General features: G+C 43.0%; 2 protein-coding genes across 5 annotated transcripts in view; one reads left to right on the top strand and one right to left on the bottom strand.

The window, feature by feature from the left end:
* UBXN11 (UBX domain protein 11) overlaps nucleotides 1-7,111 on the top strand; it is a 29,734-nt gene extending 22,623 nt beyond the window's left edge. For all 4 annotated transcript variants that reach the window (XM_087939667.1, XM_087939666.1, XM_087939668.1 and 1 more), the window contains 5 exons: nucleotides 1,186-1,306; nucleotides 2,657-2,760; nucleotides 3,020-3,090; nucleotides 4,069-4,215; nucleotides 6,140-7,111. In XM_087939667.1, the coding sequence (XP_087795793.1) occupies nucleotides 1,186-1,306; nucleotides 2,657-2,760; nucleotides 3,020-3,090; nucleotides 4,069-4,215; nucleotides 6,140-6,293 (597 nt within the window). In that variant the 3' untranslated portion in view covers nucleotides 6,294-7,111. The remainder of the gene's footprint in view (nucleotides 1-1,185; nucleotides 1,307-2,656; nucleotides 2,761-3,019; nucleotides 3,091-4,068; nucleotides 4,216-6,139) is intronic.
* A 3,324-nt stretch (nucleotides 7,112-10,435) lies between these two features.
* SH3BGRL3 (SH3 domain binding glutamate rich protein like 3) lies at nucleotides 10,436-15,038 on the bottom strand. The gene is made up of 3 exons (XM_026702557.2): nucleotides 14,649-15,038; nucleotides 13,689-13,856; nucleotides 10,436-11,402 (listed from the first exon to the last, which is right to left on the bottom strand). The coding sequence occupies exons 1-3, from the start codon at nucleotides 14,694-14,696 to the stop codon at nucleotides 11,337-11,339; spliced, it is 282 nt and encodes a 93-aa protein (XP_026558342.1). The 5' UTR covers nucleotides 14,697-15,038; the 3' UTR covers nucleotides 10,436-11,336.
* Between the last annotated feature and the right edge of the window lie 889 nt (nucleotides 15,039-15,927).

Genomic DNA, 15,927 nt, shown 5'->3' with positions numbered 1-15,927 from the left:
TGTGACCAATCTTCAGAGCATCCCCACAGTCAAGGGAACAAAATTTGGACACCTGGCAACCTGAATGTATTTATGACAGTTGCAGCCACCCAAAGTCAAGTGATTCTTCCTTTGCAACTTTCCTTAAGCCCACAATGGGGAAAGCTGGGTTTGTTTAGTGACCATGTGAATCGCTTAACAACTGCAGCGAATCGCTTAATAATCATGGCAAGAAAGGGCGTAAAATTGCGTGTGTCTCAATTAACCTTCTTGCTTTACAATGGAAATTCGAGTTCCATTTTGTGGTCATAAGTTGAGGATTAGCTGCAGGATACATGATATAATTGGATTGTGGTATCACTGTTGCAAATGCCTGTCAGATAGTTACTCATTTATGAAATGAAACTTTTTTCTGTTCATAATGTCTGGAATATATTCATGGTTTCCCCCTAAAAGACCACGAGAAAGAAAGATAAATGTTCTCTCCACAGTAGCTGAAAAATGTAGGTGATCTGTCGTTTTGTACTAATTCTGTTGATTTTATCAGGATTTGAGGTTATGTAAGACTAGTGAAAGAAAACAGAATTAAGAAATCAATCAAACTTTGAATAAGTTCTCTCTGCCAGTTTCCATTACTGTAATCAGCATTCATTTCCAAACATCTGACTCAATTTCAATTGAGCTCAAGGAGATTTCTTTAGAGATACACCTGTAAAATACCATAGTTTAAGTGTTCAGATATTTATAGTTGTGTGAGAATTAAAATCTAGTGATATGTGGTGTGGGAAAGACGAATGAGAAGTCCTTGTTTTTTAAATAAATGGAGAAAATGCATTTTAATTATTTGAGCATCTTGATTATTACTAGATATCTGCCATGGTTGGCTTCTAACACTTCTTATTTTGCATTCATTCTATAACTTCCTTTGTAAGAACAATATATTTATTGTGTCATAATGTTCAGTTCATTATGTGCAAGGCAACTCCTTGTTGGTTTCCTATAATGGGGTGTTATCAGGTGTGCTTACATTTCTGGTGTCTGAAATGTGGTATTTCCTTTGAATATTGACAGAAGAAGGAAGAGGTTGTTTCCATAGCATTTGTTATTGCTACTAACATCCAGTTTCATCTGCTTTTTAGTCTAACAGTGACCTCTGGAGTCTGGAATCCAACAGGGTACTTAACAGCAACGGGATTTATTCCATAGGTCACCGACAGGAGGGATGTCTCCTTTCAAGAACGGAAACTGCCAGGGTATTTTCCTGGCTATGGCCAGGCTGTTGGGCGTTCCAAACCAAGTGGCATAAAGGAGACAAATGAAATCTCAGGTGATGGTTGGTTTGTTTTTATTCAAATGTATCAGCCACCCAACTCCAGTGGTTGTACGTGTCTATTGCAGATTCAGCAATTCCAGGAATGCGGTTTGAGTTTGGTGCTACAAATACCTCTTTATTAGTTTGTTCCGCTATTCAAGCTTGTCCCCACCTTCCCTGCTGTTGAGCATTGAAGTTGTGTAGAGGATTGCAACTCCCATTAATTCCCAGATGCCAACACATCTGGAGGGTACCAGATTCCTAAAGGTAAAGGTTCCCCTCGCGCATACGTGCTAATCGTTTCCGGCTCTAGGGGGCAGTGCTCATTTTCATTACAAAGCCAAAGAGCCAGCGCTGTCTGAAGACGTCTCTGTGGCCATGTGACCGGCATGACTAAACGCCGAAGGCGCATGGAACATTGTTCCCTTCCCACCAAAGGGGTCCCTATTTTTCTACTTGCATTTTTACATGCTTTCGAACTGCTAGGTTGGCATGCATCCTCTTTGCATAGGACCATTTATTTTATGCTTAGAGCTTAAGTGGGTAGTATCCAGATAATATCATGCTAATTGTAACCTGGGTATCTCATTCATTAGATAAATACAGGTAGTCCTTGAATTACAACAATTCATTTAGTGACCGTTCAAAGTTACAACGGCACTGAAAAAAGTGACTTATGATCATTTTTCACACTTATGACTGTTGCAGCATCCCTATAGTCACGTGATCAAATCTCAGAAGCTTGGCAACTGACTCATATTTATGACTCTTGCAGTGTCCTGGGGTCACGTGATTGTTTTTCGCGCAGTCAATGGGAAAGCCAGCTTCACTTAACAACTGTGTTACTAATTTAACAACAGCAATGATTCACAACTGTGGCAAAAAAAGGGGTAAAATGGGTCTCACTTCACAACAAAAATGTGAGACTGAATTATCATAAGTCGAGGACTACATGTACTGAGTTAAGGAGGCACTGTTGAAAATGTCCACTTACAGTAGATGCTTGTGTTGTTTGTGCAGATAGCTACAATAATCAGACATAAGAAAGGTTGAAAAAGAATGTACAATAGCTGTAGATCATATCGAATAAGAGCTTCACTCCTTGACTACTGGAATTCCCTTTTGTGCTCAAAATCTATGTTTCTGTATTAGATGTATATTCCAACTATTTTCAGGAACTCAAGCTCCCTCCTTCTGTTTCTCATACAATTGTGGGTGGTTTTAATACACCTATATTTGAGAGGATTTTGCCCAGGAAAGAAACCTATAGACATTTAAGTTAATTAAAATGAAACCTCAGCATGGCTTTGTCATTGTTCACATACCCCATAAAGCATCTGCTCATGAAATCCTTTCTTTTGGCAGGTCCCAAGCTCACCATGGAACAATTTTTGAACAAACTTCCAAAGTCACTGGTTCGAGACGGGCAAGTGATAGATATCCGGGAAGATCTTAAAAAGACCCTTCAGGTAAGATGCTGTCTAATTTTGCAACCCCTTCTTCAAAGCTCCCAAAAAACCCAAAAACAAATAACAACTGAGATCTAAAAAAGCTATTTAGAATTATTACCAAGCCTTCTTGTTCTTTTTGAAATAGTTCTAGTAAAGAAAGCTTCCTTTCTTTTTTGATCTTTGCAATGTGTGGGCTGGTTGACCAGAAGGCTGTCATCTGACTTAATGTCTCTTAGGGCATTTGAACATTGGCCTACATTTCCCTCTTTGCTTCCAGGGCCTGGATGGAGCACAAAGCCACGAAGTAGTTTTGGTGGAGACGCCCAGCCTTACAGCACTGAGGAAGAGGTAAACAGGCCTCTGGAATCTTCATCGGTTCTTTCCCTCGTGCGTCTTGTTACGGCAGAAATCCAAAGCTGGAGTAGCACCAGGAGCACAGTGTTTCACAGTGATCAAGGCCATGTTTTATATATGGAACCCCCTGAGATATGATTCTGGTGTCTCCAGAATGGAGATGACGAATTGCTTGAGACCATGGAAGGTGATGTTGCTAGTCAGTGTAGATAAAATGGACTTCAGTGAATCCGTTTGGAGGTCTGAATCCATCTCTTTCCTTATCCCTGATTTTATAAGAACATAAATCTTGTGTGACATTGCCAAAATCTTTTTTGTGAAAAAGAAATGTTAGTGTTCGTTTTGGCTTTTTTCCCCCTGTTTTGTACATCCTCCTCTATCATTTTCAGAGGACAGCTTGTATAATGCAATCAATCCAACAAGCAAATCTGAAAGAATTGGGAGCACTTTTAACAAAAGGTTGACTCCTTTTCCTCAACAGTTTTGAGGTGTTTGCATGCCAGGCTCGATAACCAACCCCATTAAGTAAGCTGAATTTATGATTTGTCTTCCTTTTCCATCCTAATCTCATTATGCACCTGATCACTCCTGAGAAGCCAAGTCTCCCATATTTTATAATTTAGTGACTCCCTTCCCCCCGACACGTGCAGGCCACTGTTTTCCCTGAGACTGTTTTGCATGCTGGAGTGATGGATTGTGGATGCTAAGTATTTGTTTGCCAGAACTAGAACCAGCATAAGGTAAATAAAATATACAGTAGCCTTCTTCAGTCAATGTGTGTTGGGACTGTAGCATGACTGAAAGCTCTGCTTTCTGGGAAATGGTAGATTCAATACATTTGGAGAATGTTAGGACAGCCTGTATCTATTTTATAAAAGGGGTGATCATTCACACATACCTGGGTCTGCCTGGGTTATTCTGGCCTCCTTAGAGAAGCCATCGTTTCCATCACCATCTCCCTTTAACTCTTAGACTGGAAGGGAAGCAGAAGACAGAGTGTTCTGGCACCAACATTTCAACTCTCCGCATAAAGTCAGAGGATGGAGAGAAGACATACATTGTCAAAATGTCATTCACAGAGACCATTGGAGACTTGCGACAACATCTTGCTCAGAACAGGTAGGAAGAATGATGGTCCGGCCAAATTTGAGAAGGATGCTAACTAATTGTGGCAAACATCGGTTTGAAAAACTGAAAAACAAGCTCTGTCCCGGTTTTTGCATTTTAAACTTATGACTTGCCAAGTGTAATCTCAAGAAATAAAAGAGCCCTGGGAGTATTTAAGCATGGGTTCAGAGCCACACCTGAAACAAACTTGGGTCTCCTGCAGCTTGGTTTATGTTGTTCCTAAGTGCTAACCATTTCACTAGATCCTGGCTTCCTCCCACTGCAACCTCAATATTTGGGGCAAATGAGAAATAGTTGTTTGCAAGCCATAAATGGAGGCATTTTATTATGACTTGCTATCTTGGAAAGAAAGGAAGAGGATTTGTTTTCAGCATAAAATCAAGGAGGTAGGATAATGCCTTCTCTTCCTGATTACGAGCTGAGCACTGGTTGGCTGAGATATCCTTTGTTCATCATTTGGTTAGGAAGGGTAAGCTTTGTTTGGCTGTCAGATCCCTGTGAGTGCTTCAGTCAGATTCAGGTAGAAATACAGTACTTAAGCATTCTGGAATTTAAGAGGTTGGCACAGTCTGTGAAGCTCTGCGTTTCAGTCATGAGTCAGAAGATTTGGGTGATGCAGAGACAGAAATCTTTATGGATTCTACAGAGTGGAGTGGAGCGGAGCGGAGAATAAATGTTTGTTGACCAGGGACTTTCAAAATATAGATACAGAGGATTTGTTTACAAACAGTTGATCTGGGTTGGTCATCTAAATGTCTCAGAACTGTAACTCCCAGAATTCCTCATCAACCCAACCAAAGAAGTTAACAATAACACTTAGACTTATATACTGCTTCACATGCTTTACAGCCCTCTCTAAGCGGTTTTACACAGTCAGCATATTGCCCCCAACAATCTGGGTCCTCAGGTTCTTGAAAATGTAAACCCAATTCATCCAGGTAGTGTTAGGTTGGAGAGGATGCCTGGAGGCCCACTTACTTTCACATCCAGTAACTATAATTCTCCTACTGAGAAACTAGGATTGATTATACTGGTCATCAAGAGTCTCAGCCAGCGCCATCAAGCACTAGCCATTGTCTGATTGTTAACCCAACTTTTTGGGTGGCCTGACTTGCATGACTCTCACGATCTCTCTTCTTAAACTTCCTTCCATCTAAAAGGTAGTCTGCTATCCTCTTTTCTTCCCTTACATGTGCCTGCAATGGCATAGTATTATTTTTCTTGTTTGATGACTGATTGGAAATAAACTTCCTTCCCAAATGTTTTTTTTTCCTACAAAAATAAAAGCTGCATTTTTTCTGAAACTGGGCCACTGGAACAGCAGTTCTCCACAAGATAGTAGTATTACTGGAAATTTGGCAAAGTAATATCCAAAAGGGATTTATTGGTCTGATAATCTTTTTCCTTCAAACTGATTTAATAGATAGCCAATAAATCTGGAATATACAGGCACTGAAAAGGGTAATTTATGATCATTTTTTACACTTAATACTGTTGCACATCCCACGGATCATGTGATCAAAATTGAGTTGCTTGGCCACTTAGCATGCATTTCTGAAAGTTGCGCTGTCACGTGATCGCCATTCGTAACCTTCCCCGCCAGCTACTGTCAATGGGGAAAGCCAGATCTAATGATCACACCATTTACTTAACAGCTGCAGTGATTTGCTTAACAACTGTGGTAAAAAGGTCGTAAAATGGGGCAAAACGCACTTAACAAGTGTCTTGCTCGGTAATGGAAATTGGGAGCTCAGTTGTGGTCATATCTTGAGGATCACCTATAATTGAATTTTTGAGTTGAAAAATAAAATCAACTCTGAACTGCCTAAAACTGAATTCAGAAAGGCCACCAGATTGGAAAAGTTGGCAGGTGTGAAGTGAGTCTGTTTACAAACCTGGTTCTGCTTTTTTCTAGGGGTGAAGCACTGCAGCCCTATGAGATCCTCAGCACATTTCCCCTGCAGGTGTATAACAACGATGCTGCGAGCCTGGAGGAATGTGGGCTGGTCCCCAATGCATTTCTTCTGCTGAGGAAAAAACTCTCTCCTACCAAAGCAGGCGGGGAATAGCTGTAATGGATCACAGTAGATGATGCATCAGACTTGGCTGCCGTTCAGCTAGGACGTTGTGTGCCTTCTTCTCCTTCTCCAAGGTATACGAACCAAAGGTCTAACTGTATGAGAGCAGGTCCAGGATGGAAACAAGTAAAACTTGTAGTTCCAGCTACACGGGTTAGAACTAGCCACTGTATTCTGCCTTCCTGCCCCCCACCCCCACCCCCATCCCCTAAGTAAACAAGCCAGGGCAAACTAAAGGAAGTTGAATGGTTCAGATATAGTGCAGTGTTTCTCAAGCTTGGCAACATTAAACTATGTGGACTTTGTCAGAGTTTGTTGCAGAAAATCAGATCCGGACAGACACACACAGATCACCGATTCAACAGGATTCATTAACTTCTTTATATACATAATAACACATGAAGTAAATATACAATACCAATGGCAGATTTTCCTATGTGGCAGCAGTTACAGGCAAAAAACAAGCAGAGGAGAGAAGAGTTTCGGTTTTGATTCAGAGTTGCAGACTAGTTTGTACCTTTAGAGCTTAATACAGAGCCACGCCCAAGCTCCTTCCAGTTTCAGTTTCCAAAAAGTCCACATTGGCTGACGTAGTTGCTATGCCTATTCATTGGCTGACCTTGTTTACCATGCCTTTGCCAGTTCATGAATATTCTGTCAGACTTCGACTCCCAGAATTCCCCAGCTAGCCATAGAGCTTTATGCAACACTTTAATTTCTGATCCTGACAGAGGTAAAGACTTATTTGCCTTATTTGCCTCATTCTACCCATCCTGAAAGGAACTAAAATAAACTGGCCTTTATTACCATTCCTTTAGGAATGTCAGTCTATTTCCGCAAGAAAAACAGTTGGGCAGTCAATGCCAGTTGGCAACTTCTTGAGCATGGTAAAGCTTTTGTAAAACACAATACCCATTTGGGGCATCACGGCCTCCCCTCCCCCCCCCAGGGGGGCAAGATGTGCCTTCATTTTCTTTGTACTCCAACGTTGTAAATCATAAGCAGGAAAGGTGGACATTTCTGGATCCTGTTCTAAGCAGGGGTGGGTTTCTAGCAGTTCGCACCTATTCGCTAGAACCGGTTGTTAACATTCTAAGCAGTTCGGAGAACCGATTGTTAGAAGAAATTACTGGCCTAATCCTGTAAGGAAGGCAGGAAGGAAACATTCTGGTGTTGCTTACAGAAAGGGCCTCTCCGTTAACCCTTATTACATTCTTGACAGGACTAGACTTCCTGTCTCTGGAACTTCTCTGGAGTTTTTTTTTTTCGTCCTTTGCTGGTACTTTGCTTGTGTGGAGTGACCATTCAAAGTTACAATGGCACTGAAAAGAGTGACTTATGACCATTTTTCACACTTACGACTGTTGCAGCATCCCCACAGTCACAAGAGGCCAGGCAAGGAGATGCGTGCCTCGATGTGAGTGATGTTGAGTTGGCCACACCCAGCCAATAAGATGACCACCAAGCCACGCCCACCACCTAAGCCACGCCCATAGAACCAGCTGTTAAAATTTTTGAATCCCACCCCTGGTTCTAATCTATTAAGGACATCCTGAAAATCATCAAAGGGGACTGGGGGTGGGGGTGGGGAGCAAGGCTCTCCAACCTTGGCAACGTCAAGCCTGGCAGATTTCAACTCCCAGAATTCCCCAGCCAGCAAAGCTCCCCAAATTCTGGGAGTTGAAGTCCGCCAGGCTTAAAGTTGCCAAGTTTGGAGACCCCTGGTGGGGAGAGCTTTCTCCCTTTGGACAGAGTTAATGTATGGAGCAGACAAGTACCTGAAGCAAAGGAGGACCAGAGCGGTCCAGCTATTTTTTTTTTTCCTGGAAGAGCTGTGGCTGCAAGGGCTCACAGCTTTCCTCAGTTGTGTCTCTCTGGATGTCACGACTCCCCCCTACTTCATTGTCTTTTGGTTCTTCCAGCTGGGAGATGATGAGAATAATCAGCGTATCTGAATAGGCGTTGAGTGGGAGTGGCTTAGTGCAATAATACAGCTGGTTCCAGCCAACTTCCTTCTCATTGTTTCTCTTATCCTTCAACAGAAAGCGCTTTTTTTATGACTTACCTAACTAACCCTTTTATTACTCATTGTGGCTGTTAATTAACACAAAGTATCCAGATAGCCTGTTCATTTAAGTCCCAAAGTAAGCTTATTTCTTACTGTTGTCACTAGTTTTGTGCCCACGGGGTCCCATTTTTTGGTTAATTTCCCTGTGTGTAAGTCTATTTGGATGAAGACGTGAAGCATTAAGCAAAGGGCACCTTCGAATAGGATCTTTGTAGAGCTTCAAAAGAAGGCAGGCTGGATTCCTTCGGCATCCAAGTCTTCTGCTGTCTTTCCTCCCTTGGGGTTTGGACCTTCCAGAATTATATCAGGGTAGGGATTGAATTATGCATTACGATCCCCCCCACCTTTGTAGCAGCAGTTCTTTTCATGCAGAAAGCTAGATGAGCAAATAGAAGGCTTTAATAATTAAAAGCACATTTTGCCAGCAACGGCATCTATAGTGGTATGGTATTATATAAGCTCATGAGCTCTGTGTGCAAGGCTCTTCTGACCAGGAGGAATATCTTAAAACATTTACCATTTCTCCTAAGCCTGCCCCAAAGTTGCAGAAATATATTGATTACGAAAGATAGGCTAAAGGCTTTTTCTGAACTTTAAAAATCAGTTCTTGGTGCTACTAAACCACAAATGTTCCAGCACAACTTACTTTTACTAAGCACATGCTACACACGTAAGATGCTTGCAGTCAACTCAAGTGGGATCTTCCCAGAAAGAGCCGTGGACAAATGCTTCATTGTCACAAGAATATGTCTCTAATCACTAAAATTGCCTGCTGCCATGGATCCATAAAATTTGACAAATGGTGGTAACTCTTAGGGCTATTGATTCGGGGCTGATGGCTGCCGTGTCGGCGTCATCTGGATTTTTACAGAACAGATGTGGTAAGCATAATACTCCACTGAATCTATGGATGCCAGAGTAGGTATTTTGCCATTGTTCCCACCTGCAAAAAAGCAGCAAGTTGTCTTCTGGTTTTCAAGACCCCGTGCCAATCTCCCCGATGTTTAAAAATAGCGATGCTGAGTTTCCAACCAGCATTTTTAGAAGGTATTCTGTGTGATGCTATTTGGACCATAAACACACCAAATTATTCCCATTGGACTATGCCCTCATTAATACAGTACGCTCAGCCAAAATTTGCTTAACTGTGGTACGCTTAACTGTAGTATCTTAACTGATTGAATTTACATAACAAGCCAAGCCCAATATGATTCAGGGTTTGGGTTTTGCATATTGTAATCAGGTGTGTTTCTTTCCTCCCCTTTCCTCTCCATGAACAATAGACTCATTCTCCAAATGTTTATCTGTATGTAACCAAAGCAGCATTGTCTGCATACAAGAGGGAAATTGTAGTAAGCCAATTTAGCCCCAGTCCAACTGACTTTCCCACCTACTCTTAGTATAGATGGGGGTGGGAATGAATATTATGTACCATGAACAAGGGAACTCTTTTGGGCAACTTCTTGTACAACTGTGAAGTACAGCTGACATTTTATATTTACTTACTACCTCCTCCTCTCTGGGAGACAAAGAGAAGGATGCCGATTGGCCCTTAAAGCAAGAAGGTAGGACGCATTAAGGTCTTCTTGAGAAATGCTCTCAAGTATTTATCTATTTCTTGTCCTTTTTGCATTAGTTTCACCAAAAAGCAACCTTGCACATTGCCTCGTACTTAGGTGCTAGAGAAATGTTGTGGAAAGTCTCTTTCCTCGGGGAAAAAACTGAACTGTAGACATGGGGGACAATTTTCACACCCCCAAATAGTGCAATGACTTAGCCTCACATTACAAATGGTTACAAAAAGCCCAAACACTAAATCTTATTTTAGATGCAAATCACTGTAGGAGGCAGTTGTGGCAAACACTTCTTTGTACTTCTGCCATTCTTCCCGCACACTTAGGATTTTTTTTTTAAAAAAGATAATATTGCCCAGCTATACAATGAAAGTAACCAAGTTGCTGAGAGTTAGAAAATAGTTTTTCAAATGAATGGAGTAGCATCCAACTTCTGCATCCAACCAAACCATTTTTAATTTTTATTTAAAAAAAACACAGAACCACTGGGATGGAGGTTTTTAGCAATATTTAATGGCATCTTAACAAAAACATGGCTGTTTGTAACTTTTACTTTCAGAAATAAAAAAAGGAAAAAAAATGCACTTGGTCCAAGTTTGCAAAAAGCCAGTTCCAAAAAAAAGAGGAAGCAGGAAACAGCTGAGGCTAAAATAGAGTGGAAATTGCCTCCCCCTCTTGGGGAGCAGGGACGGTTTTTTTTTTTCCATTGCCAGATGGGGGCACCAGGAAAAAAAGCACTAATGGACTAGGAGAAATGCTCTTGCCTCCCCCTGGAGAACCACTTTAAGAAAGGCTGAGCTACACCACCATGCTGTAAGACAGACACATACACACACACACTCTCCCCATTAACCGCTGGCGGAGAAGGCAACGGGAGCACAAAACCCCCGTGCAGCACTTTTTGCATTGCTAGACAAGAAAAATCCCAGTAAGAGCAGAGGTCTGCTGCTCTCTTTCCTGGGTTAAAATGAAAAAGGAACTACAGGAACTGACATTTGCACGTTGAAGGACGTATGATGATAAGAAGGGAAGAAGCAACCAGCTCTTCCCTTTCAATACTAAGGGCAGCCTGAGCTTGGAAAAGAAAAGGGGGAGGAGGGGAAAGTAGGGGAAAGCTCCGCTTTCCAAGGTCCTTAATTAGAAGATTAGCATCAGTCTAACCCCATAGGCACGAGGAGAGGGGCCCAGCTGCATTCGAGGGGAATGCACCACCGGTCTTTGGAGACCACAGTGGAAGAGGGAATGCAATTCAGAGGCAGTTGGAGAAGAGGTTGGTCACGCAGAGCTGACAATCACTTGGGAGGTGATCCATCTGGAATGCAGAATTTCCAAGTCCCGGATGGTTTTCATGTGGGGAGGAAGGTTTTCATGTGGGGCAGGGAAGAAGCGGGCTCAGGCTAACTTCAGGAACTGCTGCAGGGTGTTCTGTTCCACTGCTTCCACAAACAGTTCGTAGTCCTGCCAGGTGGGAGAAAAGTAAACTAAAAAATAGGGCCTTAATGCAGTTTGAAAGGCTAAGAATTTCCTAGCATCAAACCAAAACAGCTTCTGGAGCCAAAGAGAACAGCTTTCATTACAGAATGTTCAAAGCTGTTCTTGTGCCTCAAAACTGATTATATAGTCCTCTCCTTTGTAATCCCGTCTAGATACTTCTCCTCACTTAACAACTGAGAGGCTAATCACAAGTCAAAAGTAACGTGCGAAGTAATACAATTATACTTATACTGCTTAAATACAGTTGTGATACTATTGCTTCCATATAATTTGTCCCCTTCTATCACATGAAAAACAACAATTTGGTGGAAACATCTGCAGAATCCCTGGGAGATACATCTAAAATCTTCAACTAAATGGCTCATTGGTGCTTTTGCCCAGACACCAGCTTGGGTGTGTATCCAAGTCACAATTACTATGAAAGCCACAAATACCCATATAACCTCTGATGTCTTTCTTCCTTAGCTGTTCTATCTGATACAAACTGAGTCACACCCCACTACCCAGGATTTGGTTAGAATAGAATAAATAGAATAGGAGAGGAGAGGAGAGGAGAGGAGAGGAGAGGAGAGGAGAGGAGAGGAGAGAATAGCTTTATTGGCCAAGTGTGATTGTACACACAAGGAATTATAAGGGACAGGCATGCAACTTTCAGCATTAATACAATCCATACATGCTGGAAAATCTTTTTTTTTCACAGAACAAGGCTAACAATCACTCTGGCATGATGACATTTCACAGTAAATGCCTTTTAACCTGCAGTATGTCACTTGTCAGTATCAGTATTAAGGCACAGAATTAGAGATTTTTACAGATACTTTCAGGTAGAGGGAAATGAGAGTATCCTTATGCCCACGGGCTGCTCCCTCTGCAAACGACCCTCCAACTTTGTCAGGAAATGGCTCAGGAACATAATTTAAGCTGGAATCAATATTCATTCTCCTCTCAAAGAAATGCATCACTATAGCCTATTCATATTTTCTCCTGCTGTCAGCAAACCAAATGTCTTCCTCACCCTTACATTAATGATTCATTTTATAGTCTGAGACATTTTGTAATAAGCACCTAAAGAGTATGGAAATGTACAGAAAGAGATGGGATTTCCCCTCCCTGTCCTAGCAAGACTCCCTGTCTAGTTTCATGCCAAGCCCAGCAAGATTACAGCTTTCCTTTAAATTACTCAAGGGATGTTCACTGTAACAGGCTATTAAAAACGTTTGGAAATAGCAAGTGTTGCCCTACACTTCATATTTGAAAAAGGACTGTTGACAAAAATTCATTTGAACATTTGCTGGAGGAGCCTAAATCTCCAGATGCGAAACCCCCTCCAGATGTTGATGAACTACAACTCCTAATAGCCCCAGCCAGCATGGCCAATATTGAGGGATGCATTGAGCAATATTTGGAAAGATAGAAGCTTCCTTTCACCATTCTAAATAATGCAAACCAACACAAGTAAGAATACTACCACAGTCATATTGCACATAAGGAGTTATTACTCGTGAGTTACCCTCAGAGCACAGCCCTTGTCATGCAGGCCATTCATTCATTTAACATTAATATTAAAATCTTGGCCTGGTCACAAAATGAGGCTACCGAAGTCAATATTCCATCCTATGTTTGCAGACCAGCCTCTTATGTAAAACTACAAGTTAATTATTAAAAGTCAGAATTTCCAGCTGGCCTAGCCAAGAGTCTTGCTGACTGGGAATTCTGGTTAATTCAAGGCCAGCATGCATGGAGGGTACAGAGGGAAGGGCAACATTCATTCTCATTTAAAAGGGGCCAACAGAACCAAACAAAGTCCGGGTTGAAAGCAAAAGAAACAATGAAGCCCAGAGATGAGCAATTAATGCAAAACAATTGTGAGAGGCACCAGATGGCAGCACTTAGCCAACCTTGGCTGATCTTTAGAAAGGGGAAAAAAATTGATCAAGCAGGGATGGGCATAATATTTACCAGGAAATTCAAGATTGCAGTTCAGACTGGGAAGTTTAAAAAAACGAAACACACCCTGGAAAAAGTCAACGGCACTGGCATGCCTCATCGGTATTGTACCCAAATCCATGGATAGTCCCATGCCAGGAGACATATTTACCACGATCATGATTGGTTCTTCTTCACCCACCTCCAGTTTTTAAATGCTCTTGCTAAAGGCTGGGGAGGTAGAAATGCTACTGCTGTCCCAGGGAAAACTCCCAAATTGTAATGTAAAATACAGCACCTACTACTGTGCCAGGGGCCACTCACCCCGCAATAGTGGTCCCCGTTGAAAATCTGGGGAGGAATGGCTTTGGGGTTGCCTGATTTGGTCCTCATTTCTTCCCGAAGGGCATTGTCTTGGGAGATATCCACCATGTTGTACTTGATGTTCTTTCCATCCAAGATCCTGGTCACTTCGCTCTGCTGGGATTTGATCTGTGGGGCAGGCATATCAGTGGGGGAAAGGAAGAAGAGGGAGAGAAAAGGGGAAGAGGGTGAATCACCCTGCCTTGGGATTATGCAGAGAAGGCAAGTGAAATACTAAGAGCCAGTCCTACTTCCAGTGAACGAATCCCGATCCTAGCTAAATACAGGCAGAATCCTCCCCTAGTTCAAGGAGATCAAGCAGCCCCCCACCGGAGTAAGGATGGCTCCAACGCCTGGGGATGGGGAAGGAAGGAAGGCAGGCAGGCTCCACGCCTCCCCTCCACAAGGGGGAAAGAGCCTTTGGTAAAGGAAGACCCTCCCTCCCCTTTGTGACAGGATTGGATTTCTTCCCGTTCAGGCTTTCCTCAAATCGCTCCAGTCTCTCCACTGGCGGTGGGCGGGAATTTGGAGCCGAAAAGGCGTCGCTCCTCTTCCCCTTAAGGAATCCACCCTCGCGGGGAACCCAAAGGGAAGAGAAACCCACCCAAAAAGCTAAGAGGAAAGGTGCATAGCCCGCCCTCCTCCAGATGTTCTGCCCGGAGGAGGCAGAGGCGAGCACATCTGGAACAGCTGGCTTTGGGGGCGGGGCGCGAGAAGCAGGGAGGCGAAAGTGCGGAGAGAGCAGGGCCGTTCGGGGTGGGGGGCGCGCAGGCAGCAGCCCCTGGGACGGAGGGGGGGGAGAGAAGACCCCACCCCCCGTAGGCAGCGCATGCTGCAAAGGGGCGGCACCGACTTCTTGCACGGACGGGCGCTGGTGTGTGTGTGTTGGGGCGGGGTGGGGGTGCTCTGCGCTGGCCTTACCTCCCGAGAACCGGTCACCGAAGTGCTGTAGATGGTGAGGCAGGCCATGGCTGCTCCGCTCCCTCTCGTTGGGCTGCCCGCTGGCTGGCTGGGTGGGTGGATGGATGGGGAAGGAAGCGAAAAGGTGGGCAGGGCTCCGTTGCCTCCCCAACCCCAGCCAGCACGTGACCGCAGCCCGACCAATGGGGTGAGTGGCCGCGGGCATGCGGAACAGGCAGCACGCCAGGCTCAGCTGTCCGCCGCCTGCCAAGCTGCGGTCGGAGGGGCGGCAAAAGATTCAGAGGCGGCCCGCTTCTCTCCCCTCACCCCCGCTTCTCTTCCGGAGCTGCAGCCTCGGGATCGGCCTCGGCGGGCCTCCTTGCAGCTCTTCCGGAGTCCCCCGCCCAGAAAAGGGGCGCCTGCGGGCGTGGAAGGTCTCTGACTCATCAACTGGCAACGCTTCTTGTTGTGGTTGTCTGTACAAATCCAGTGGATACAGGATAATTGTTCCACTGATCAACCAAGTCTCTGTTTCACACGTTGTGCTTTATTTTTTATTTTTTTTACAAGTTCTTTACGCTTATTTGTGTTTCTGGTTGCATCTGGCTCACGAATCCCCGACCTTCCTATTTTCAGCTCGTTTTATTAGGAAAGATGGGGAAAAAATGGCAGCTATAAAAATAGGTGGGTTTTTTTTTTACTTCTGCTTCTTAGATAGCTAGGCAACTGCTATACTTTCACCCTTAGTTATTTTAATAACTTTTTAAAATTTGGAATCTGAATGGATTTGCAGCAATTTTATTGCTACACTGAATTTGCATCAATAAGAAATGTGTATAATTTCAGTAATACATTTTCTAAATTTCTCATTTAAGAGTCAGATGTGGTCCCAAAAATCAAGGTTGGAATTCAAAACATTCCATATACTTTGATTAAACGCAACTTGGTCAATTCTACCAAAACAAAGAACTTTTCTTTCTTATTTTTAAAATAAATTTAATTTCTTCTGAAAGAAATATGTTAAAACAATGAACACAGCTTAAAATACTCCTAGTTTTAAAATGTAATGTAGAAATTGTGTAGTAAACTACAATCTTAATGAAATTCAGTGCAATCCTTCTATTAAGGATATACTTTATATTTAAAAGTTCTACTCTTTTGCAATAAAAATAACCAGTATACAAACAGATTTTCCTTGTCTGCAAGCACAACAAAATGTTATACCCCTGAAATTTCCCCTATGCCTGTACAAAAAGTTCAAGTAAAAATGTATGCCAAATGCTGACAATAAAACAGCTTC

This window comes from Pseudonaja textilis, chromosome 10, assembly GCF_049901715.1.
Source record: "Pseudonaja textilis isolate UNSWEBS1 chromosome 10, rPseTex1.2, whole genome shotgun sequence".
NCBI classification, from domain to species: Eukaryota; Metazoa; Chordata; class Lepidosauria; order Squamata; family Elapidae; genus Pseudonaja; species Pseudonaja textilis.
The sequence above is the reverse complement of the archived record's forward strand: the minus strand, read 5'-3'. Positions and strand labels throughout refer to the sequence as shown.

Coding starts and splice junctions, on each gene's coding strand:
- SH3BGRL3 (XM_026702557.2), bottom strand. CDS start 14,696: ATGGCCTGCCTCACCATCTACAGCACTTCGGTGACCGGTTCTCGGGAG. Junction 13,857..14,648: donor CGGTGACCGGTTCTCGGGAG/GTAAGGCCAGCG, acceptor CCTGCCCCACAG/ATCAAATCCCAGCAGAGCGA. Junction 11,403..13,688: donor ACGGGGACCACTATTGCGGG/GTGAGTGGCCCC, acceptor CCCACCTGGCAG/GACTACGAACTGTTTGTGGA.